The 26,863-nt window shown below is 39.0% G+C and overlaps 2 protein-coding genes across 2 annotated transcripts; both read left to right on the forward strand.

Moving 5' to 3' along the window:
* The first annotated feature begins 1,973 nt into the window (after nucleotides 1–1,973).
* Nucleotides 1,974–13,266, forward strand: mcm8 (minichromosome maintenance 8 homologous recombination repair factor). Its single transcript, XM_044215141.1, is given in 22 exon segments — nucleotides 1,974–2,127; nucleotides 3,124–3,289; nucleotides 3,292–3,427; nucleotides 3,747–3,812; nucleotides 3,938–4,020; nucleotides 4,211–4,360; nucleotides 4,682–4,776; nucleotides 4,875–5,073; nucleotides 5,292–5,377; nucleotides 5,860–6,014; nucleotides 6,274–6,339; nucleotides 6,433–6,568; nucleotides 7,218–7,248; nucleotides 7,451–7,588; nucleotides 7,794–7,854; nucleotides 7,985–8,065; nucleotides 9,065–9,260; nucleotides 9,391–9,604; nucleotides 9,686–9,895; nucleotides 10,090–10,166; nucleotides 10,836–11,025; nucleotides 11,787–13,266. Coding segments are annotated over 21 exon segments (2,622 nt in total). The 5' UTR covers nucleotides 1,974–2,127; nucleotides 3,124–3,130; the 3' UTR covers nucleotides 11,880–13,266.
* Nucleotides 13,267–13,651: 385 nt separating this feature from the next.
* On the forward strand, nucleotides 13,652–20,008 carry crls1 (cardiolipin synthase 1; the record flags this gene model as incomplete). The annotated part of the gene is made up of 7 exons (XM_044215066.1): nucleotides 13,652–14,167; nucleotides 15,995–16,132; nucleotides 16,936–17,065; nucleotides 17,150–17,235; nucleotides 17,448–17,516; nucleotides 18,397–18,488; nucleotides 19,433–20,008. Coding segments are annotated over 7 exons (1,125 nt in total), but the record flags the coding sequence as incomplete, so codon positions are not given.
* Nucleotides 20,009–26,863: the final 6,855 nt, after the last annotated feature.

Below are 26,863 nucleotides of genomic sequence, written 5' to 3' on the forward strand. Positions count from 1 at the left end.
GCCAAAAAATACATTTGAAAAACTCAACAGCAATGTCTCTTTCCAGAAATCATGACCCGGTTACTCTGCCCTGCATGAAATGGCTCACAACAAGGTTGTTTATCTTTGGGCTGTATTGTGGCTTTCATTTTGCTTTTCCATCAACAACTCTGAACTAAACTGCAGTGCTCACCCTCTTTCTATTCAAACCAGTATAAACTTTTTTAAAAAGCATATAAGAATGCTCTGCTTTGAATAATAATTTCTGCCTGATGTGGTTTTTCCACAAAAAAAGTTCAATAACCACATTACAAATTCTTAAAATGACATCATCATTAAAAAATATCCAGAATCTATCAATATGCAAATATTGCTCATTTCAAAAGTTTAACGGCTGCACACAAGATGTCTCCAAGTTCACTGGAAAGTCCATTTTCAAATGTACACAGGAGGTTTCAAGTTTCCACACCAAACTCGTGTAAGTTGCATACTGGATCCTGATTGGCTTACAGAACTGTTGTAATGTGACTAATCGTGCTCGTACGCAAACGTCTTAAACTGAGATTTTAGGTGAGCGCAGAGAAACTTTCCTCCTTCCACAGATGAATGTCAAACTCTGCACACACATCATTCTGCACAGTGAAGCTCAAACATCCAAGTGAATTAACAACAAGCACAACACATTTCTGAGTGTCGGGAGCAAATGTCACTGATCATTTTATTAACTTTATCTTGATATAGATTCTGTCTTTTCCATATCTATGTAATTTATAGATAACTTCAACTTGGATTTTTACTTACTGTACTTTTCTTACTGTAGCCTTCAGTTTTTAAAGTCTGTTTCAGAAGATTCATTGTTCAAACCGTCCTGATTTCATATTAAAAACTAAAAAATTAACTCAAAAAAAGTCATAAAACCACATCTTGAGAGAATTTAAGAGTTTAATATCAGATCGTCCCTTATTTATTAAATGTCCCCATAAATGCCCCTCCCTTCCTGTTTTTGTGAAACCCAAAGGCTTTGTGTGTGTGTGTGTGTGTGTGTTAAGTGTAAATGTACATATGTCACACTGACTAAATGCACATACATACATACATAAGGTATCGTGAATGTACTATATAATATACGAACCCCAGATCACACCTGCGTAGGAACCAATGTGTTTTGAATGGAACGGTCAGAGCTAAGTGCTGGCTGAACATGAGGGGAAAGAATATTAGAAACACATTTCAATATAATGCAGTACACCACCACCACCACTAACTTCAACCTCAATAATAAACACATTTAAACACAAGTAATACCTCTCTGACAGTGTCAAGAAAACCTGAACATTATAATCATCCTAAATGTGGAATTCCTGGCAGATCTGTTGCATTGGATTACATTAAGCTGTACAAGTGTACCAAAAAAGGTGGCCAGGGAGTATATGTTTAAGGAGGCAAGTGCTGTTTTTGACAGGTAACAGTGTGTTTGAAGTAGTAATAATAATAATTTGTATATATAGCACTTATTTATGATAATAATAATAATAAAACTTTATTTATAGAGCACTTATCAAAACAAAGTACAAAGTGCTTCACAAAGAGAGAAATAAAATATCACAGTGAATGATAAAATATAAAATAAATAAAATACATAAAAACAATAATATAAAGAGACAGATCAGATAAAATAAGGCAATGTTTTCTGATAAAAATGCGTTTTGAGAAGAGACTTAAAAGCAGACACTGACTCAGACAACCTGATATACTGCAATATTTATCGATCGACATATCAGCCTCAGACTCATTCAAAGATAGAACCGCCCCTGCTGTTCAACCACCTATGAAGGTTTTTTTATATTATTTTTTAAACTGCAAAACGCAAGAAAATATGTACTTTATGTTTATGGTTAAATGGTATTCTTAGCTGTAATAGCGTTGGTGTCCTCTGGAGGGCAGTAAAAGGCCTGAGAACCTACTCTGTTGCACATAATAGCAGAAGAAGAAGCTTCAACGTCAGTGGAGGGAAAGCTGACAGCCTGTAGTAAACATCTTTTATACGGTCTAAAGTGAATATTCATAAGTTATGTTGAGTTATATAGCATATCGTGGAGGTTTTTGAATCGTCAGACTATTTCACATAACTTTAAGGCAAAACGAAAGGTTTGTATCAACCTACTATCACAGGGATTCAACGGAACATGTAGTAAAACGTCACTAATAACAGACATACTTTAGCTAACAACGATTGACGACATGAAAACAAACTGACACGTTAAAGCAGACTTGAATTCAGCACAAATTAAGACATCTTAACTTACAATGTGTTTGGATCAGCTGAAAAAATCGGCACTAGCTAGTTAATTCAGTAATATACATTACGCAGACTTGTGTTTCTTTCCCGTGAAACATAACTTACTAGCTAGTAATGTAACGTTAAACTCTTAACGGTTAAATTATAAACGTTGGCAATTTGCTGATATTAAGTATGCCGAAATTTCAAGTGCTTCGTATTTGTTGAAGTTTTTATTTAAAGGTTTTAATTCAGTCTGCACGATGTAGCTAGATGTGTTGGCTGACAATTGTGTTGGCACTAAATTCACAGTTTTTTAAATGGAGTTTGGAGCGGTGAAAACGGAATAGCGATAAAGTCACACGATAGTTTATTTGGCCAGTAAGTTAATGTTACTCAGAGCAACATGCAACACAATGAGACACAGTTTTATATTAAAAATGGGCTAATAATTTATTTTGGTACTGCACTTGTTACACATGCGTGCTACATAGTCACCTAAAATCTTTTTCTTTTCATTTACAAAGGAGTGGAAAGACATTTTTCTCACTTTTATTTTGGCATACATTCAATACACCTGCATGCTTGACAAAGATCCACCTGCTTTCTGCCTCTCTCTGCCCTGATTGCCTGGATTGGGAAATGGGGAAAAGTCACCAGCCAAGTGCTGTGGCAGATGACTTTTCAAGGATACCAGCCATTGTGGTTGTTCTCCAATTACTGCCCGTGGTTCTGATGTACTTGACTGGTAAAATAAATGTAGCTGGTGAATGTTTGACTAAAACAACTCTAAGAAAATAAACTACCTTGCTTTGTACTTTGCTGTCACTCACTAATTCTTGCTCTGTTCCTCCTTCTTGTCTTAGGAAAGTAATGAGTGGAGAGGAATCCAGGAGAGGCTCATGCAGGGGTGGGAGTGGAGGATCGAGAGGAGGAGGGGGACGTGGTAGTGGAGGATGGAGAGGAGGAGGTGGTGGATGGAGAGGAGGAGGTAGTGGATGGAGAGGAGGCAGGGGAGGATGGAGAGGAGGGGGGAGGAGGATGGAGGGAGGGGAGGATGGAGGAGTAGGCCATGGAGAGGAGGATCAACAGGTGGAGGAAGAGGTTCAGGGGGCACAACAGGAGGAGGAGGGTGGAGAGGTGGAGGTGGATCAGGAAACCATCAGAGAGGTGAGTTTCATTTGCTTTTCCATTTTACATATCCAGTAATCAGCTTTGAAGAAATTAAGGGAATAATGTATTTTTGTATAAATAAATCTCGAAAAATAAAAATAAGGATATAAAGGATATATTTCTGTTTGCTGACAGCTTCTTAAACAAGGTGCTCTTGTTTGCTGCATAATAAGAGAATGTGGGAGAAAAACACAAGTTGACATGAGCTGAAAACAAATATTTTGCATTATTAACAATATATCTTGAAGTTGTAAATGAAAAGCTGTAACAATATGTGTCATAATTTACAACCCTAACTGCCTGTCTGCCTCTTCAGTTCTTTGTCAGGCTACTCTAGATATGTTGTGTCCGTACAAAGGATGGGCACTCTACTTCACAGAAGGTACACGTGTGTTTATAGCTAGTTTCACATGATGATAATGCATGCTGCAGACATGGGTTACATATAATGGTCACGACGATGTGGCTTTTTCCATGTCTGTGATGTGTATGTCTTTTTATGTGCAGGCTTCATAGAGAGCTCACCTAGTATGGAGAAGATCAAAGTGTTTGAGAAATATTTCACCTCCAAGATTCACCTGTATGACAAGGTAAGTCTGTCTGTCTGCTTGTGTATCTTTCGGTTTAATAAACTGACTGTTAGGGTTGTCATCTCTCAGTATAGTCTGTCTGTGTATCTATCTATGACATACACAGTCATTGTTTTGCAGAGAAAAACGTTTGATTTATAAATGTTTCCTATGTCAGTTAAAAGGACAGTTCTTGCGTGTTTGTGCACAGGATGAGATTGAGCGTCAGGGCAGTGTTCTGGTGGATTATGCAGATTTGACTGGAGACAAATCTGTGCGTGTAGCGCTTCCTAAACTGACCACAGAGCTGAAGGAACAGCCAGAGGTGATACTCAACTGTTTGGGAGTGGCCATTCACCAGGTACACACACACAGTTGCTACCACACACATACTGTAGGTTGTTAGTTACAGCCTTTCAGAACATATAGATACCATGTATGTGCATAGTTTGTTAAATACTCTAAGCCTTTTGATAAATGTATATTTAATGTGGAAATGCATGCTGAAAATACATTTTTGGCATGTTATTTTACACATTGTCGTGTCATTATTAGTAATTCTCCTTAGTGTTTAATCTAAAAACTATAAAAGTGAAACTTTAATCTATGATTTCTGTAAAGAGGCAAAGCATGGAACTGCTCCACTGAGAGTACAAATACCAGACTGATGTTTGTTTTTCAGGTGTTGACTATAGATTTGGAGAAACAGGCTGCTGAGCTGCAAGGGGAAGAGCTTCCTGTCGCTACACCAATCAACATCCCTCACATTAGCGCCAGGTAATGCACACAGTGAAGCGCATTCACTTGTTTGCTTGACACCTGTTCAACTGCCAATCATGAATGAAGATGAATTTATTTGTGTAAATCATTCACAGGCTATATAACTATGAACCGTTGACTCCGCTGCGGACATTGCGTGCCAGTGTGTTTGGACAGCTGGTGTGTGTGAGGGGAACAGTGGTCAGAGTGAGCAATATCAGACCTCTGTGTACCAGGATGGCCTTCAGGTGCCTGGCCTGCTCGCACACACTGTCTCTGCCACTGCAGCATGGGAAATACGCTACACCTACCAAGGTATGCTCACACACAGTTCCAGCTCACTTTTTTCCTGCAACATCTTGTCTGTACTCTAATGTTTCCACAAGTTAGTATACACAAGTAGTACTGTATGCATCATACATACAATTGCCTTACAGCATACGCACATAACCATCTTTGACATTGTTACTTAGATTTACAGATTAACTTTGCAGTTTTAATGTGTGTATGCATACATGTCTTTTATCACCTAGTGTATCCAGCCTGACTGTCGCAGTCGTTCCTTCGCCCCCAACCGCAGTTCTCCTCTTACTCACACTGTAGATTGGCAGATCATCAAGTAAGTATATCATGTACCTATGCATGCAATTGAACGATCAGCAGTGAAAACTGTGGCGAGACGTGGCAGATTAAAATCCTTGTTGCAGTTGTTAGTTGAGGACTAGAAAGAATGTAATGTATTGGCTCCAGCAGTCTGGGAAAGATGTTTTGAGGTTTCGCTTTCTGATCATAAGTAAGAGGAGGCACCATTTAAATTTAGGCACAAGGAAGGCCGCTTACATGAAAACAGCAAAAATCTAAATACATTTATATTAGCTGTTTCTCTGATAGAGTGAGTAGGGAGGACATTGGCTGAATTACAGGAGTTATCTGTTTGACTTGTCAAAATAAGTCCTGTATCACTGTGGCAGTTATCTCTACTAAGAGGTGGAACATTCTGGGAAAGTCCCATCTTTTCTCAGAACGTTTTCTAAGCGCATCTCCAGTGCGGAGTCACCATTTCCATACTTCATTTGAAATTAGTTTTTTGTGCTTCTTCAGGGTGCAGGAGTTGGTGGGCGGAGAGCAGAGGGAGACTGGACGAATCCCACGCACCGTGGAGTGTCAACTGGCCTCCGACCTCTGTGACAGCTGTGTCCCTGGAGACACAGTTACTGTGACAGGGATAGTTAGAGTTACCAATGATGGTACAAACACACTGAAACATACACGCATTTTAACCAGGGTGGGAGGAGGTTTGGGGTAAGATTTTGCCTTTTACTGGTAGTTAGCGATGATATGAAAATCTATTAACAATATCTGTATATATAAACTATAAACCTATATTTAAATACGAATGTCTGGAAGACAGGAAATGAAGAAGAAGTGATTTCTTGCCTTTACAATCACTGTAACAGTAGCCACAAACAAAGCACACACAGAACTCACACTTATTATTTGTATGCAGGTAGTTCCCGGGGAATAAGGATCAGTGTATGTTCCTCCTCTACCTTGAAGCCACTTCAGTCAGCAATACTAAAGGTACTGAAGCCTGTGTTGGACTTGAATTATGCGGAGCAGTTATATTTTTTTATGTAACAGAGCAATAAGGTGTTATTTCTTCTTAACGTGTAGGTCAGCAGTCCAAGTCAGGTCAGGGGTCAAGAGGGTCGCTTGAAGATCGTTCTGGAGGGGAGGAGTTCAGTCTGAAGGAGCTGTATGCCGTCCAGGAGATCCAGTCACAGCCTGACCTGCTGAGACTTATAGTGCAGTAAGATATTTATTACCTACAATATTACATGTTTCATGTAACATCAACTTGTAATGTAAATTTTAATATGAACCCAACCACAGAGTTTGAACAACATGGGCCATTGTGGGACAATTTCAAAAATATTGTTTCAGTTTGTTTTTTTTTTCATGGCAGGATAAAATATCTTGTGGGCTGTGTAAAAGACATTTGATGTCTCTTTTAGTGATTTTCCATTTTTTTCTTCAGTTGAAACATAATTTATTCCTCTGTGAGTTGCACAGCTGAGCCTATGTACACCTGGTGCTGAAAATAGTACAGCTTAGACGGATGAAAGTTGAGCCAAATCTGACATTATAGAGCTGAGCCTACGAACTGAGTCTGTGTCCCATAATAGCCACCGTCCAGAGGATAAAACCTTTTGATTTAGGTAACTAAATGGCTTCTGGCACCACCTCAGCCTAAACTTGACATTTTTTTCCCCAACTAGTTTGGCTCTTGGGATTGTTTCTGTTTTTCATCAACAGTTTTGTTTTGTGTTATGAAATAAGCATTGCAGCCTCACAGGGCTACTGTGGGTGTAGACTTTTAGTCCTTTTTAGTACTGTTTTAACACTGTGCTGATAACTCATACCAAGATATATAACACTCTGATCGTCTCGCCTTTCAGCTCTTTGTGTCCTGCCATTTACGGCCACCTGGTGAGTTGTGCGACGCACTGCACTTTTAACAAGATTAAAAACACTAACAACATTTTCATCACAGGTTACAAAGGGATACTTGTGGTTTGATTGAATACAGCAATGTCATTCACACCTGGTAAACAGGGCATTTTCTGTCATCTTGATTTGTCAAAAATCATAAAGGTTCAGTCCAACATCCTGTGTTATTGTGTGTTCCAAGCTGGTGAAAGCTGCTCTAGCCTTGGTGTTATTTGGAGGAAGACAGAAACACACGTACAAGAACAGCGTCCCAGTTAGAGGAGACCCACACATACTGATGGTGGGAGACCCTGGACTGGGGAAGAGTCAGATGTTACAGGTAACACAGAAAACACACTAAACACTTTGAATAGAGCAGAAATATCTGGCAGAGATTATTAAAAACGCAGTCAATGTAAATTTTCTTTTGCTGAGGTTATAATGCATGTTTACTTTTTCAAGCTGTGGTATGTTGGTCTTAGAACCAATTTCAGTGTGTAAATGTAAACTTAATACTTACATAGTCATGTGTGCTCTGTGTGTAGGCAGTGTGTAATGTGGCTCCCAGAGGAATCTACGTATGTGGGAACAGCACAAGCACCACAGGTATTATTACTCTGCCTAAATTATGTTTATATATGCAGGTGGTGATTACGCTCTGGACAGTTATTCTGATCTGTTACAATATAATCAACGTGGGAAGTTAATATTTAATGTTTTGTTGTTGTTTTTTTAGGACTAACAGTGAGTTTATCCCGGGAAGCAGGAACAGGGGATTATGCTCTAGAGGCTGGAGCCTTGGTGCTGGCTGACCAAGGTAGGAAAGACAGTGGAAACATTGATTTAAAAAGTTTATTTGTGTCTGTCTTTTGTATACAAATCAAATAAAGTTTTATTGTCATATACACAATCATACACAGTACAACATATAGTGAAATTCTTAGGTGGCTAGCTCCAGAACAAATCTAACAAATAGATAAATAAAATAAAATGAATATAATATTATTATGATGATAATAATATACTATAATTAGTATATAGTAATCTATGCAATATAAGGTGACATCAGAATGATAGTGATGTATGGCAGGTGGATAATTTATCAGTTATAAATTATGTGTAAAGGGTTAACCTGAAGTCCCTTAGGCATCTGAGGTGGTAGATACGCTGATGGACTTTCTTCACCAAGGTGAAGGGAGGACCATGATAAGTCCTCTGTGATGCAGACACCGAGGTGTCTGAAGCTGTCTGCCCTCTCTACTGGAGCCTTGTTCATCCAGGGGATGGTAGTTCCTCTCCTGCTTCTTCCCAAAGTCCACTATCAGCTCCTACATAATTTATGCTGATTTATTATGGTGGCCTTGAGGTCCTCACACCAGTCACAAATATTTTTTTGCTGTCATCTCTGCCTAGAAAATGACAGCTGATGGAAAATGCCTGCTTTAATATCCTGCCTCTTATACTCTGCAAATACTCTTCTCTACTTTCACCCAGTGCAGCATTGCCTCTTGCTTCCCCAGGTTTTGAAAAGGCCCAAAGTGTCAGACAAACTTCTCAATTCAGAGGAATTTAAAAAAAATAAAAATAAAAAAATGAAGTGAAACCTTCAAAATCAACGGATCCATGCTTTCCATACCGCATTAGCTCTCACTGCCTGTTTGGATTGCAAGCATGGAAAACTGCATAGAAAACACTTCTTACCCCCCTCCCATCTGTCACTTCTGCTTGTTTCTCATTTATGTATTTCTCTACCTCATTCTCTTCCCATCCTGGCCTCATTCTCTTTTTATTCTCTTCCCCTGTCTGTTCTCCTTAGGGCTGTGCTGCATTGATGAGTTTGATAAGTTGGGCAACCAGCAGCAGGCTCTGCTAGAAGCCATGGAGCAGCAGTCTGTGAGTCTGGCTAAGGCTGGAATAGTTTCCTCTCTGCCTGCCAGAACGTCAGTTGTGGCTGCTGCGAACCCCATTGGAGGACATTACAACAGAGGCAAGACAGTTTCTGAAAATCTGAAGTAAGTCAGCACAATCAGTAAGTTAATTGGGGTTTTTAGCGACTGCTGGAGGATATTACTGTATATCTGTGTAAATATATATATATAAGTGATTGATTTGTATTTACAGTTGTGCATTTTTATCTTTTAGAATGGGCTCAGCTCTTCTCTCTCGATTCGACGTTGTCTTCCTCCTTCTGGACATCCCAGATGAGTCACATGACCGCCGCCTGTCAGAACACGTCATGGCAAACAGGGCAGGAAGAGGCAGAACCAGCAGCGCCATAGTTACCAGGACTAATAGCGAATTAGAGACCTCCATCCTACTAGAACACTCAGACATGCCGCTGTCTGAACGTTTACAGGTAAAAAATGGACCATACTCTATAAGGAGTACAGTGATATCTGTCAAAAACCATTTATGTGATATGTGTGTATGTGTCAAGATCCCTGCAGGTGAAACTGTAGACCCCATTCCAGCATGTTTATTAAGGAAGTATATCAGCTACGCTCGTCAGTATGTCCATCCCTCGCTGTCTCCTGAAGCAGCACAGACACTACAGAACTTCTACCTGTCACTGAGATCTCAGGCACACTCTGCTGATTCCACACCCATCACCACACGACAACTCGAGTCTTTAATTAGATTAACTGAGGTAGGTTTCTGTATGTTTGGTGTATTCAGTGTATTCACCCATCAGCAACATGTGATGGATTAAGACACTAGATAACATCATCTTTTTTCTGCTATAGTTTCAGCCAACTCAAAATTTTTATGTGTCTAACAAAAGGAACCATTTTCCCACTAGTGTCCCAGTACTTTTGTGTTTGACTGTGTGTTTTTGTGCAGGCAAGAGCAAGGTTGGAGCTCAGAGAGACAGCTACCAAGAGTGATGCTGAGGATGTGGTGGACATCATGAAACACAGGTGCCACTACAGGAGTATCTGTGTGTATTAGGGCTCCAACTAGCAAATATTTTCATTATCGATTAATCTGATTATTATTTCTCGATTCATCTATTAATCATTTGGGCTATAAATTGTCAGAAAATTAAGAAAAATGCACATCACAATTTCCCTAATGCCCAAGGAGATGTCTTCAAATTGCTTGTTTTGTCTGACCAACACTCCAAAACTTAAAGATATTTAGTTTACTAGACAAACATTTAAGTTTATTTAAAAAGACAAAGAAAAGCAGCAAATCCTCTCATTTCAGAAGCTGGAACTGAGGAATAATTGGCATTTTTATTCAAAACATGGCTTAAATGATAAATCGATCATCAAAATATTAGGCAATTATTTTTCTGTCAATCGACTAAACCATTAATAGTTTCAGCTCTGATGTGTATATGTCACTTCAAATAATACATCTAAGAGATTTAAGGAGAGAACACTTGGATTTGCAGAGGTAACAGTTGTCCACAGCAGCATAATATATACAGTAGAATTAAAACAAATATATACTAACGCAATAAACTCCTACAAACCATTACAGAACTGATAACCATGAAGACATCTAGTAAGAAAATCAAGATTGTATCTTAGTTGTGCAGTCCTGGCATTGAATGTACTGTACTGTGTGATTTTGTTTTTTAGTCTGGCTGATACATACTCAGATGGTCTGGGCAATCTGGACTTTGAGCGCTCTCAGCTTGGATCAGGCATGAGTCAGCGCAGTGCGGCAAAACGACTGGTCAACGCTCTGCACTTGCATGCTCAGAGGACCAATCAGAAGCAGTTTGACCTACAGATGCTTCGATCTATGGCTGACAGACTGAACATCAAGGTGAAAGCATTCAGATGTACTGAAATACACCTGCACTACATAAAAACAGTCAAGTTACCAGTAGGCCAGATTTACATACATGAAAGGCACAAACACCTCCATGTAGTTTTCACTCACCGTCTCGGAAAAAATTAGCTACTTAAGCAATCTGTGACTGGGACTGTCATCTAGGCAAATTTTGCAAATGATGCAGAGTTCAAGAGGGCGCCAGTTCATGTTTAGAAGTTTCTGGTTAAACAAAAAGGATCTTACTCTTTAACACAAAGGTAAAGTAGTGATCCTTTACATACTGTTGCCAGACACTTCGAATAACAATCTGAGTCTGTCAATGCCAAAAACAAGCACTTTTAGTGGACGTACTTTGACAGACGCATTTGTCCCCAGCAGCCATTACAGCCCATTTTGTGGCTACCGGCTGAGGTGTAGAGCCAGAATATTTTGGTGAATTAAGGGTTTATTTCAACCAAACCAGATTTGATGATTGTTGGAACAGTGGAAAGACTAACAAAGACTGTTTTGATGAGTATTATTTTGTTTATGATGATATCCGAGGTAAAATTACTGTTTTTCTCAATGGAGTCTTGTGGGACATAGCGCCCATTTGTTTTGGTCTGAGTTGCTGGTGCTCTAGTGTGACATGTAGTGGCAGTAAATGTCACTTACAGCTCCTTTAAATACACGCAGTAAAATCTGATGCTACGCTAAAAAAACATTGTATGCATGCCTGATCATTTATTCAATCATTGGTTGATTCCTTCCAGGTGATGGATTTTGAAGGTCTGGTGAGTTCCCTTAATGAACAGGGTTTCCTGCTGAAGAAAGGAGCCAGGCTGTACCAGCTGCAGACTGTCTGATCACTGACAACTGCAACAGACTCAGAAAACACACCTGCAGACCTCACTACAAGGTCAGTGTTTGGGATGAATGAACAGGGTCTCTTTATAGAAAAGGAAAAAAAAAAAAAACTTGATGGGAACCTATTATCCAGACCACTTTCACCAAACCACCAACCAGCAGACTACTGTGTAATCTTTCGAAGAGACTGTAACAACCACAACACTTGACAAAGACAGGACAGATCATCAAACTACTGAAACCTCACAAAGAGCATCTCTGCGGGACCCTGCAGCAACCACAGTTTCCAGAATGAGCACACACTTCCTGCTAATAAGAGGAACTAAGGTCAGCGGACTCCAGCACACACACATATCTGCTAAAATAGCATTTATTTACACACAAAAAGCTTCAAACTGAACCTGGTATGATGGACCCTACTTGTGATTTAGCTGTACCTGCATCAGTTACGTGGGACTAATGAGGATATAAAAACCTTTTCAGAAGATATCTGGGTTTAGACTGGTTTATCCTAATGGTCAGGTACACTTCATTGTATATGCCTTTGTGTTGTTGTGGTTTTTTTACAGTATGTGGTGACTCTTTCAAACAACAGTTGTAGTTGAAATGTGTTTTTCACATTTTTGCGAAGTAAGGTCGGTCTTTGACAATGCGCTGAACGTCTGAGAGAAGTGGTGATGTACTTACATTTGATTAATACTCAATAGGTAATTATACTATCCTACTGTTGAGAGTTGTTTTATACGTTTTGCTTTCCCCACAGGTGACTTTGTTCTAGAAAGACGTTTTTTGAATACAGTTAAAATTGACTATATTTTAGAAGTCACTGTTATTTTTATGTACATGAAATGGCATGTATATATTTCTGTATACATTAATGGTAGTAGCTTGGTAAAGATCAATGTCATTGGAACAGTTGCTTGCAGTGATGCAGCTTGTCCTCACTCTGTAGAGCAGTTTCTGCTGCACTCAGCAATAGCAGTGGCACCACGCTGCTAGATAACACAATGAATATTCATCCACTGAGGTTGCCTCTCATCCAACTCAACAAATATTTTTTTCATGTCATCATATAAGTATCCAAAATTGCAGCCCATTTAAACATTTTAATAGCTGAAGCAGGAAGTTTGTCTAGGATTAAACTTTTGATACAGCACCGATATTACCTTTTTCAGAATCGTCCTGAAGAATCCAGTATTGATTGCACTATAGTATTTTGATCTAAAAACCTGCTGCAAGTGTACAGTATTTGCTTCTCATTTTTGTCTTAATGCTTTCTCAAATGTTCTGTATCATCTACTGTTTCTGATTTAATTTTTGTATGGTATGCACTTTATAAGTTAACATTAAACATTCAGTTAATAAATAACTTTATTTTCCTGTAAATTTCAGCATTTTGTTGTTTTTACACTGTTACAAAAATGGGTATGATAGTGATTAAAAGATCCTATTAATTTTAAATTACCACAATACATTAAATATTTACTTTTTTATTAACTGTATTTTGGTGTCATTTTTATAATCTTCATAGCAAAGCTATTTTAAAGACTTTCATCTGGTGCCTTTCTTTTGCTGATATCAAATTTGTGACTTCCAAATGTGAATCCCAAGATCATCTATTTTCAAAATAAAAGTCTTGTTAACGAAAGTCTCATTGGCGATTTTACGACGTCGTGTGCGGTATCACTTTACGGCAAAATGGCAGCCTGCTGGCTTGAGCCAGCTGGGATTCTGTCGGTTCTGACTGTCAGAATCTGAAAGTTCATCATGAAAAAGGGGACGGAGACCACGAGACCAGAAGGTCGGTAACGTTAACGGGGGGGCCCGTGAAGATGATGATGTGTTTTTTCGGAGGATTTCTGCGCCATTGTTCCGCAACTCAGCAAACGTTCGCAGTCTGGTGTCCGCGCGGTGCGCGGGTGTGTGTTGGCTCGAGCCTGCGTCATGGCGGCACAGACACACACCTGTCACCGAGTGCGCTAGGTTGAAACAGTCCCCTGTTAGCGGCTCGCGGCTCTTCAGACTCAAGGGGACGGACAGCCGCGTCGCGTGCTGGAGTGGGATCCTCCAGCAGGTAAAGGCGAGACCCTGGCACGCGCAAGAGACCGTGCTTCTGTACCGGGGAGGTCAAGAGAGGTCGGTGGCCAGTTTCCGGTCTCTGTTGTCCCCCAAAGCCCGTGGGCTTTGCAGCGGAAAGACCAAGGAGACACCGGACAGTTCCCCGGTGGCGGACGGGAATGAAGCCAGTCCGGTACCGGGACACGGGCTATTCAAGTTCAAAGAGCTGGTGAGTACAGAGCTGTTGTGACAGTTACGTGCAGGAATGTGAAGTGTGTAACGTGATAGAAGTCTAATCCTTAGCATTACAACAATGTGAAAATACGCAGTTACAAGTACAAGCCTTGCGTTCACATTTTTAAGTCAAAGTATCTAAATGTTATCAGCATAATATACTTGAAGTATCAAAAGTAGACCTGCTCATTTTGCAGCAAAATGTCCTGTCATTGAAATATAATTATACTATTTATCATGATTAATACTGATGCATAATATATGAACAGCATGTTAATGTTGTTTAATGTTATTTATCTGTAACAATGCATTTTGTATGTAAAATTTGATTTTTAAAAAAGTAGCTGTCAAATAAAGCAAGTAGAGCATGTAAGTAAATGCAGTGAAGTAGAAGTATAAAGTAGTATAAAATGGATATACTCAAGTAAAGTAGTACAAGAAAACTGTACTGTACATAGTGCAAGACTGATCTGACAGCCTGACATTTTAGTTGATACTAGCCCGTTGCAAGTAACGAGAAATTGCAGTACAGAAATGTGAAAGATACAGTGGTGTGAAAAAGTGTTTGCCCTCTTCCTGATTTCTTATTTTTTTGCATGTTTGTCACACTTAAATGTTTCAGATCATCAAACAAACTTAAATATTAGTCAAAGATAACACAAGTAAACACAAAATACAGTTTTTAGATAAAGGTTGTTATTATTAAGGGAAAACAAAATCCAAACCTACATGGCCCTGTGTGAAATAGTGATTTCCCCCTAAACCTAATAACTGGTTGGGCCACCCTTAGCAGCAACAACTGCAATCAAGCGTTTGCAATAACTTGCCATGAGTCTTTTACAGCGCTGTGGAGGGATTTTGACCCACTCATCTTTGCAGAATTGTTGTAATTCAGCCACATTGGAGGGTTTTCGAGCATGAACTGCCTTTTTAAGGTCATGCCACAGCATCTCAATAGGATTCAGGTCAGGACTTTGACTAGGCCACTCCAAAGTCTTCATTTTGTTCTTCTTCAGCCATTCAGAGGTGGACTTGCTGGTGTGTTTTGGATCATTGTCCTGCTGCAGAACCCAAGTTCGCTTCAGCTTGAGGTCATGAACAGACGGCCAGACGTTCTCCTTCAGGAGTTTTTGGTAGACAGCAGAATTCATGGTTCCATTTATCACAGCAAGTCTTCCAGGTCCTGAAGCAGCAAAACAGCCCCAGACCATCACACTACCACCACCATATTTTACTGTTGGTATGATGTTCTTTTTCTGAAATGCGGTGTTACTTTTACGCCAGATGTAATGGGACACACACCTACCAAAAAAGTTCAACTTTTGTCTCGTCAGTCCACAGAGTATTTTCCCAAAAGTCTTTGGGATCATCAAGACTTTTGGGAAAATACTCTGGAAGACTAAGATTTAAATTAGTTTGATGATCTGAAACATTTAAGTGTGTCAAACATGCAAAAAATAAGAAATCAGGAAGGGGGCAAACACTTTTTCACACCACTGTATGATACAGGTGATTTAGAAACTGTCGCCTTTACATAGTTTGTCCAGCAGAGAGCACAGACGAGGATATTTTTCAAGTATACAATGTCAGCTTAGTAGATGTCTTGATAACAATTCTTCAAAAAAGATGGGAGCCTTATCAACAATGTGTGTGTGTGTGTCTTTTATGTTGTCATTTTTTAAAATCAGCTATTCCAAATGGTGGAATAGGTTTAAGCTGATTTACCTTTTGCGTTACATTGGTGCTTATTATATGTCTCTGACTTGTTTAATTCACAGTTGACCTGTGGAGTAACACGTGCTTCTGATCTGTTTTTCTGCAGTATGAGAACCCGTGGACAATTCCCAACTTTTTGTGTGTGTGTCGTATTGTGCTTGCTCCATTTCTGGGTCATCTGATCATCCAGCAGCACTTTCACCTCAGTCTCGCTCTGTTTATACTGGCCGGAGCTACTGACCTGGTAATACAGATTCAGACACTTTCACTAAAGCACTTGTTGCAGGTTTTCCAATGTGGCGCTACAGACCTAAACACAAACAGACTCTGTAGTGCTGAGTTTAATCCATTTTCATCTATTGAGAATTGCAAATTTCATAAAAATTCAAATGGTTTTGGACTTAAGACATTTGACACATGGAAACTATGGAAAACATATTGGTCTCTCATTAGCAGTTAATGGTAATATTGTCGCATAAATGTGAATATAAGTCGAAATTCTATCTAGACACATAGTGCCCACATTAAGACAGTTATTGTTTAAAAAAATAGGACTAATTTTGTGCTGATCTCTGTCTCGACCCCTCCTGAAACTGAGTTGACTTGGAGTCAAAAGATTAGTGAACATTACACCGCTTTAATTTCTGTCTTGAGTGAAGTGACAAATTGGCTTATTCAACCAGCCACATCACAAGACAGCCTACAAAATGATGTTAATTAATTTTAAAATGATCAGGACAACCCAGACATGGTCAGTAGATCAGGATGGCGATTAAGAACGGGATGTGTTGACCTTCTCATTACAAACGGGCAACGAGGCTCCGTAATAACCCTGGTGACCCTGGAATTTCATCTAGACATTTAGCAAACACCCAGCATTAGGTGGCCTTGACTCCAGGCCAATATTACTCTTAGATGGGTTATTATTGGCATGAACTCCAGTGCAATCACCTGATACTAAAACTTGTAGGTTGCTACATTTGCTTGTTTAGAAAGCATTTATAAATATGTCTTCATCTCTTTCTACCTCTTTCTCACTGAACTCAGTTGGATGGTTACATTGCCAGAACATGGCCCACTCAGAAGTCAGCGTTGGGCAGCGCTCTCGACCCACTGGCTGATAAGATTCTCATCAGTGTTTTATATGTCAGTCTCACCTATGCTGAACTTATACCAGGTATTGGATTCTGTATTTCATGTGACCGTTGTAGCAATGTATTACAGTATTACAAGATTATTAATTGTGCTTATTCTGTTTTAGCTCCACTGACAGCTCTAGTGATTTCCAGAGACATTGGTTTGATAGCTGCTGTCTTCTGGGTCAGATATAAGACTGTACCTCCACCGGTGAGACACATTACATGTCACTCTAAACAAGCACACTTTCCCCAAGTTTTTTATTTAATAGAATTTGAACACTGAGAATATAAGGGACAGTATTTGGTGCAAGACCTGCTAGAAGTAGAAAGTAATATTAATGTACTCTGGATTACAATGGCCGCTATAATAGAGGAAGGAAATTAATGTATTTTTACAATCTCTCCCTCTTTTTCCTCCAGGTGAGCCTTAGTAAGTTTTTTAACCCCTGCTACACCACAGCACAGCTCAAGCCCACACTCTTCAGCAAGGTGTGACACACACACTAACACAAACCACCCACCCACTCTCACTGTGTACTGGACTTTGAACATTTTGTACATTTCTGTGCTTAAATGGAGATTTTGCAACAATGGAGCCTTAAAGAGCAGGATTTAATCAGTATGTGTGATTATTTTATTATTGTATTTTCTGGCTCTTTACAACCTGTGCATGACAGTCACCAGATGTAGGAACTGATAACCTGGCACAGTGCATTACAGAATCTGCACACACATGTGGTCACTTGTGTGTTTTTATTCCCAAATTTTATTGTCATTTTGATGAAGAGTTGATGTTTATGCAGGTAGACGATTACTTTTAAAATCCAAACCACTTTATTGCACAATGTTCAAAGTGCAATACAAATGTCATAATCAAATCAAAGTTAGTTTGATCACACCCAGTTAACTGATTATTGCTGCACATGTAAATACACAGTCTCCTTGACGTAAAAATCATTCCTTTAAAGTTTTAATATACTGAGTCCACAATACTTTGAATGCTAAACTCTGTAGCATGAATGTAGAAATCTGTTGTGCAAAAACACATTCAAATTCACTGTCAAAATGTTCCTTTATGGCTCCACCACGAATTCTGCTTAATTTATTTTGATACATTCGACTATGTAGAATACAGTCCTGGCAGAAATGGTGGCTGGCAGGAGCAGTTTTTATTTTTTTTTAGCTGCCAAAAAATGTTGTTTTGTTTGTGGAATCAGCCACAGCTCTTGTCACATCCGCTACAAGTTCTCCCAAAAAATAATGAGCCAAATTCATATGTTAGAGATGCAGGTGAAAGGTTTTTGGGCCTTATTTTTATAATGTTTTTATTCTGACTTTGTTTGTGTGTTTTTATTTATTTTTTTATTAGGTGAACACGGCCATCCAGCTCTTTCTGGTTGCAGCTTCTCTGGCTGCCCCTGTCTTCCAGTATACAGACAGTGTCCTGCTGCAGTGCTTATGGTAAACCACATACACTATATTACATATACATACACACGCAGGTCTCATCCACTTGACTTTAATATCCATAGTGTCCTTTACTTTTCAGTGTAGTGGTTACACCACAAAATGCTCATTGCGCAAAGGGTTTTGATACAAATTGTTTAATCTCTGTCAAGCACATGAATGCTGTTTGTTCCAGCAGAGTGTTCGGGTTAAGTGCGCTGACTCATTTCAATTTACAACAAGTGAGTTGGAGTGGAGATCCTACTCAGGACAAACATTTTATTGTGTCACAGTAACCTACATTTTTATACAAATTCAGCAGACTGTTGAGCTAATCTACACAACAACAGGCATCTGTATTTTTCTTGCTCGGTTGTTAATAGGAGCGCAAGTTTGCTATTGTAATAATTAGACATTTTCAGTTGTTGATTCTGAAACACAATTTGTAAATGTATTCATTGAATTTCTATTTAAATGGTGCAGTTAAAAACAAATTAGTAAATTCATCATTAAATGTACCAATACATACTATTTTCTAATTCTGTCTATAATGATGAATGAATTCAATACAATTTTAACAAATAAATTAGTAAAATGATGTTTCAAAACACTTTATATTTTACTTTTTTTCATTTAATAGCATGCATTGCTTCTGCCACAATGTAATTCTTGATACTACCACCAGGGGCCGCAAAATCACACATTTTCACATTTTACACACATAATTTAATTGCATAATTTTAATTCAAGTTTAATAATTCAATACATTGTTTGTTTTTAAATATATCAGTTAATTAATGAACTATAACTAGCCACTGGAGGATGATTAATAATTCCTCATATAGCACAATAATGACTTGTTACAATGGGGAAAATTATGCTGTTAGCTTTTAAAATGAACTAAATTGACCAATCAGATAGCTTGAATGAAACTGTTGTACTGTTGTATTTTATTGCAGGTATGTTACAGCGGTGACTACAGCAGCGTCAGGCTATAGCTACTGGCACTACGGCCGCAAGACTGTCCAGGTGCTAAACACCAAATCACCATGACAACCAGACCAGGAAGCACCTAGAAAGCAGAACAAAAGCAGCGAACAGCCACCACATAGACACTTATTAGCCGTGGCAAAAGTCGAACAGACAGATGATCGCCAGGAGCTCTGAAACTAAGTAGCTGTGACAACCATTTATGAGTCGCCATGGCAATGACACACGGAAACTGACCGAGACCGCAGATGGTTTACTGCAACACTACAGAAACGCCTAACATCAGCTCTGCCTCTGGACTGGCTGTGGACTAGGGACACATGCACACAAATAGAAACAGCAAACACAAATATAAACCCCCACACTCACACACACACACACACACACACTCAAACATACACGTCAAGCATATGTTATGTGATCTGGCGAGAGCTTCTATATCTTCTTAGTTTTTCAATCAAGAGGTGGAAATGTCAACCCAATCATTGTCACATGATTGTCAGTTTTTGTAAACCAATGATTTGTGATTAAAAAAGAAAATCTGCTTTGGAGTGTGTGTGTGTGTGTGTGTGTGTGTTTGAATGTGTGCATGAAAAGAAGACACATGTTTAATCTTATGAGACACAAATCTGACAGTTTATCCATTAAAAATCAGCATTAAGGATTAAAAATGGGTATGAAATGTGATGACATGCTACCAGTGTTGCACAGGACCAGCCCTCTTGGCCCAGATCCATGTGATGGCCCTGAGTCCTCAAAGATGTAATCTTATTGCTAGAGATGCAAATTATTATCCTAATTCAGTAGAGCAGAAACAATTAATCTATTAACTGATTAATCAATTATTCTGAATTTTATCAGCGTGTAATTTTAAAGAATCACTTGAGTCATTTGTCAAGTAAAAAATGCCTAACATTTACTAGTTCCAGCTCCTCCTGTGTGACGATTTGCTGCCTTTCTGCATTTTATGTCTGTTAATGCTGAAAATCTTGACAGTTTGTCGAACATTTGAATTCCTCACCTTGGGGTCTTGGAAACCGTTAAATTATTATTGGGTAATTTATTTTGGGTTCTCGTCAGAAAATAGTGAAAAATGCCCATCACAAGTTCCCAGTAACATGCCAGTTCCCTTTCCTGGCAACAAAACGGCTTTTAGGCAAAATCTGGCACATTTGCACCCCATTGATGTTAAATAATATGTGCTGCCTCCGATAAACGAAGTAAAGAGTCAACATGGCAATGTGACATCTTAAAATTGCCTATTTTGTTGCTCCAACAGTCAAACCTCTAAAATTTAAAATAATATAAAGCAGACAAAATCACATTTGAGCTAGCTCGCCAGCTACAACCAGCGAATGTTTGACATTAGTGTCTGATAAATGACTTTAGACGGGTAATTGTTGTCAGTTTTGTTGTTTGTTTGTTGCAGCACTGCTGTATATGTCCATTACTCCTTTGCTTATCTCCCTGCTCACTGTTGTGATTATTAAAAGAAGCACACATGCCAGAGGTTGTTTGGAGACTTGGTTGCTACTACTGGACCTTTTTCGCTGAACTCTTCTGGCAGTTGTATCCAGCTGCACCGCTTGTTTTCCCTTCAAGAAAACTAGTGCGATGAGGGAAACGTGGCTGTGTAACCTTTTCAACTCCTCACTTATTTCCCAGCAATTTTCTGCACCACTTGGGTAATGCGGTTTCATTAGCGATCATGTGCCGATGACTGCCAGGCTTGTGCGAGTTGTTTTCGTGGCCTTGTGTGGGATGTCTGCTCATTATCTCTTCACTGAATAATTTAAAGAGTCTCATTCTAAAATGAGGTATCCATCACAGGCAACAAATTGATACCTACGCTCATTAAATGACTGTTTAAAGAAGTACTGGTGCCTTTTTTTTCACAGGATAGTAACTTAAGTCCATATTTGAAAACACTGATTGGAAGTGTATAATCTGAAAAGATGATGCCCCACAGGCTTTACATGTAGTGTTTGGGAAAAGCTCTTTAATTAGTAATGCCTCAGAGATGAACGCTTAAAAAATAAACAAACCACTCTTTTCTTTTCAAGCTCTCAGTGGTGAACTTGTACTTTACCAGGCTGCATGTGATCATTATTGGCAAATATTGACAGATTTTTATTCGTACAGTTTTGGTTCAGAGTCAGTAAAGTGATTTAGTTGGAAAGTAAACTATAAAGGATTGATGTATGGAAAATATTTAATTTATTCCAAAAATAAGATTCAGTCTTCAGTGTTATAGGACTTCAGGAGAGACTTTTTAATTAAAATGTAAAAGTTTTGATTGGTAAAAAAAAATAGCAGCCACCAAACAAAATGCAGATTTGACTTGTGACTTCATGGTTTTTCTGCTCTTCTGGCCACTTTGGAAAGTCATGAGTCATTCTTCAGAAAGTCCTGCATATTCTGAAATCATATTAGTCTATTGCAATTAAGAATCCATTAGCCTAACACTACTCTGTTGATATAAATGTTCTTTTACAGTCATTTTCAAAAAAATAATTGATGCCCTCATCTCAAGAAATGACTCCCACTTGCCTTTTGAAATGGAAGGATTTGGATCTGCTGGTCCAAAACTGTACACGTCAGTAGAAGAGCACAGCTCAGACCAGCAGTACAGGGCGTCCTATCAGACAACAGTATATTTCAGTGTTACTCATATGCAGCTTATTTGTGATTTGATTAATTATGCGTGATAGAGACTAGCAATCAAACCTGCTGTGTTTCTTTAACACCACTTAAAAATATCAATTTAATAAAGTTAAGCTTATGCTACAGATGACTGAACAGCAATAAAACAAAAAGTGATGTAGACATTTGTAGTGAACTTGTATTTCATCTTGTCCTGACTGGTGCAGCTAAAGTATCAGAACTCTGCAGTAAACCTGAATTTAGTCTTGTTCCTTCACGGTGCCCATTCACCCTGCTGAGAGCATTTTAAGTAAGCCACTGTAAGGCCTTTCTCAACCACTAGATGGAAGAACCAGTTAGAAACTCTTAAAATGTTTTTACATCAGTTATAATAGAGGCCTTGCTCACCCTCATCACTGTTTTCATTGTGGAGGAGGGGTGCAGAGGTAGTCCTGTAAAGGAAATAATATCATGGGTTTAAATCTTGTGTAATGATGTATATTAGATTAGATATATTGTATATTGGATTTAGTCATATTCCATTACCAGTATTTAGTTTTTTCTCTGATCACAAGTGCATAAAAAACAGTCTATAAGTCTTGCAGTAAAAGCCCATTTAGCACCAACATTTTGAACACCAGTCAGATCGTTTAATACAGCGACTAATACTATACAGCAACTAATTCTTAGTCATTAATGTTGCTGATGCTGAAGCACGCAAAGAGATGTGTTTTACAACTATAATCTATATAAATTATAAATTAAACTTTGTGCAACTGTGAATAAACCTCAAATTTATGTGGTCAAAAAAGGAGCAGCTAACTTTAAAATAATCTAATTTGTCTCAAAGAGTTAATAGTTAGAGCCAAAGGCTGTTCAGAGACTTTTTCATGACATGACAGGAATGCAGTTTATTTGATACAGAACTGTCGCTATTTTTGCTTGTTCTGAAAATGTTCATATTTAAAGGCAAGGCAAGTTTTTTTGTATAGCACATTTCAACAAGGCAATTCAAAGTGCTTTACATAAAAGTAACATAGGGAAATATAAAAAGACATTTAAATACACTTTAAAATAGTTAAATAGAAAATAAAAACAACTTGTTTTATCAACAGGAGAGTAAAAGTTACAGTGCAGTGTAAGAAATTAATCATTATTTGATTTAATAAAAGGCTTACAGAAAAGTCTTCAGCCTTGATGTAAAAGAACTGAGAATCGCAGCAGACCTGCAGTTTTCTGGGAGTTTGTTCCAGATATGTGGAGCATAAAAACTGAGCGCTGCTTCTCCAGGTTTCGTTTTGACTCTGGGGACAGAAAGCAGACCTGTCCCAGACCACCTGAGAGGTCTGGATGGTTCATAGCAGAAGATCAGAAATGTGCTTTGGCCCTAAACCATTCTGTGTTTTATAAACCAGCAGTAGTATTTTGAAATCACTTATTTAAAGGTATTGAGTAAATGTGCAAAATATCAGCTACTGGCAGTTTCAGAGTAACAGTTGTGCTGTCAGTCAATATTGCGTAGCATGTTTTATTGACTTACTGAAATCCTTCAAAACTGCAATTTAGTGAGAGAAGCTGCAGACAAACGTGCTCGCTTTACGACAAAGAGACTAGAAAAACATCGGAAGAAGCTGAAAGTGGAAATTATGTTAATTTGGCCAAAATTCTCAGCATTCAATACAGTTTTGCAGAAACATTTGATTCTTATTTGTTTTGTAATGTGTTTTAAATGCCTTATATGTATATTTCATACATTTGTTTTGTTCCTTACTCGTCTTTCAATGAATGTTGGTCCTGTGTTTGTATCGTGTAACATGATTGTGCTTCCATTTTCAACAAGACACACTTTATGAAAGGTTCAGATCTCCAGGGACCATCCTTGTTTCGAGAACATGAGGCTTGGTTTTAAAGCGGCTGCCAGAACCAGTGAGAGTCAAACACTGATACAGATGATTTAGTGATGGAGGCGAGAGCAGCCAAATGTGCCTTCACACTTCACAGCCCGGCTCACCAGAACCCACAGACAGGCTGAATCACACTAACAAGGACAAACTTTGGATGTCAGCACGGCCCTCCGGCTACCGTTCACTGTTGCAGTCAGTCCTGCATCAAGTGAGAGAATCCTGTCTCCTCCAGAGCTAAAGAAAGCTTAGCTCTGCTCAACAGGATAGACTCTTTGTTATGCCATTTATGAGCAAGAGATTAATTTGACAATGGAGGAAGCAAATACCAAAACCAGCAGAAATATTTTGCTGTGTTACATGAAGCTTAGACAAAGGTTAATCAGGTAGAATGCTTTACATATGCTCCCGCTCTGTTATTTATACCTTTTTTCCACTTACAACTCAAAAACCTGACCTGTTCTAACCAATTATCTTGTTCTCTTTCATCATCTTACCTGTTGAAAGACTTCTCACCATAATTTTGAAGTGGCTAACAGGATTTCTGGTTCCTTTTCACTTGACTTGAGTTTTTGTTCCTACACACTTGTAAACACTTCACAACATTCAAGAACACATTTAACGTCTTTTGTTTCGGTCAGAATTTAAAACCATTCCTATCTGGGCAACGTCAGTCCATTTCAGGCCACCCTCCAACTCCAGTATTCATCAGAGACGGCATCAAAAATGTTGTCCAGCTCCAGTCCAATGAGATTCTCAGTAATCCTGCTCAACACCACAAACATCCGGCCCGACAATGGACGATCCAACAGACATTGGGCTTTGTGAACAACACTGAGCATTGGGCGTGACAACTTGTTGTTTTATCCTGCGTGCCTTGTTTGACAATGTGTATGACACGCTCTGTGATGCTTCTGATGCCATGGTTATCGACATTCCCAATCTTGGCAGTCTGAATTTGGCCGCTCCTTTCCGATCACGTCATGCAGCAGGAGATTACCAAAGTCATTAAGATCCGTCCTGTGAGGACCATGAATGTCTGTACAAAATTCCGTGCCAATCCATCCAGTATTTGAGGACATATTTCAGTATAGACCAAAGTGGTGGACTGACCAGCCAACGTTATCATCCCTAGAGCCGTTAGAGTTGTTAATATGGCTAATGGCGAATATTTTCACTCATAACCCCAAGAGGTATACAGTCGTGCAGATAGTTTTGTTTTTATTTGATCAGGTTTGGAGATATCCATAACTGAGATTTCTGCCTCCACCCCTGTACAATGGAGTTGAATAAAAAGTCATTTGTGATGCTCATAGCATTGACCAGTTACATTTACAAAACTCGGCAGCAGCAACGTGTCTTTTCCGAGACTGTGTCCCCCCCTTACTTTGTATATTCCACAAAACTTGCTTTGGACAGTTATTATAGGGACTATTTATACAGTAGAAAGTAGTGAACCAACCCCTTAAAATGTTTGCCAGAGATCTCAGGAAATTCAGAGGGGAGAAGACTGCAATTAAAAGAAGGCTTTGGAAAGGCTCTTATCAGAGCTGTGAGGGAAAGGATGCTGCTGCCACAACATCGGGGTGCACTTGACATGTCTGTGGCTACAGCTAGTAAACATGTAGGGATTCTCCAGTTGCTATGCAGCTCTGTGGGATCGCTGCCTTTTAAATGTGTGTGCCGGCAGCTCCGGGGTGTGACTGAACGCGTCGTAGGCACAGAGACTCTCTGAGCTGCCAGAGGTTCTGAGCTGAACTTCACTTCAAACTTGACTGGTTATGAAACCCACTGAATCAGAGTCCTTATAGTCCTTACAGCAGGCCTACACACCACCAATACAAATCCATATGGGCACTATAGCCATGCACACACACACAAACACACGCACACGCTCACACACATGCAGACTTACGTATTTTCTGCGCCTGAAATAGCTCTCAGCCTCCCACTCTCCCTTATATAAGCTCCCAGCACGGAGATCTGCTGGTGAAGACTGGGGTGTGTGCAAGTGTGTGTGTGTGTGTGTGTGTGTGTGTGTGTGTGTGTTGTGTGTGTGTGTGTGCATGTGCCTGTTTATGTGTGTGCACGTGTGCACCTCTGTCTGTGTGAGTGCCAGTGTGTGGGCAGTAGGAGTGTCTTGAATCTTGTGTGTAAGTATATGCCCGTGTGTGTGTGTGGAAACATTTGTATGTGTTTCCGTTAGTGGGTTTCTGCTGGTAATGCAGTGTGTGGCAAATTATAAAAGAATTTCTTGAAGGAAAAATTCCAGTTTTTATTTAACAATCTTATTTTTGTAGTTTTGGCCATCGGCTTATATGATACCGCTGAGATTTTGCAATACAACCAGTCTATAGTTTAGCTGTTCCATAGAGGGACTCTCATGCATACCTGCCTTTCCTTCGCATTGTCTCCCCATTTTTACCTTTGTTTACCAGAAACATATTCTGAGCTGTCTTTGTTGCAGAAGGACTTTGTTTATTGTAAGTTATTAAAAACAGTGTCTTCTTGCAGCAAACAAAGCAACAAATTTTGTATGCATGGGGATATAAAAACCAAGTGAAAATCAGTCAATCTCCTCCTTTCAAAGTGAATATTTTTCCGTTAAAGCTGGCAAAATCTGAAAAGAATGATCCTTAATTATATGATATAACTGGGGATTCATTTACTGTACACCCTGTCTTGTCTAAACGCTTGTGTTTCTTATCCTAATAGAGATAAGACCCAGGTTGTAATCGTGATATTAAATTATGAATGTAAAAAAGAAATCCATAGGAGGAATCTCTGTCCCAAAACTGCCATAAACAGGCAGTACTTACTTAACTACCAATGATAGTGTATGTTTTCATTGGACTT

The sequence above is a fragment of the Siniperca chuatsi genome, linkage group LG11 (assembly GCF_020085105.1).
Source record: "Siniperca chuatsi isolate FFG_IHB_CAS linkage group LG11, ASM2008510v1, whole genome shotgun sequence".
NCBI lineage: Eukaryota > Metazoa > Chordata > Actinopteri > Centrarchiformes > Sinipercidae > Siniperca > Siniperca chuatsi.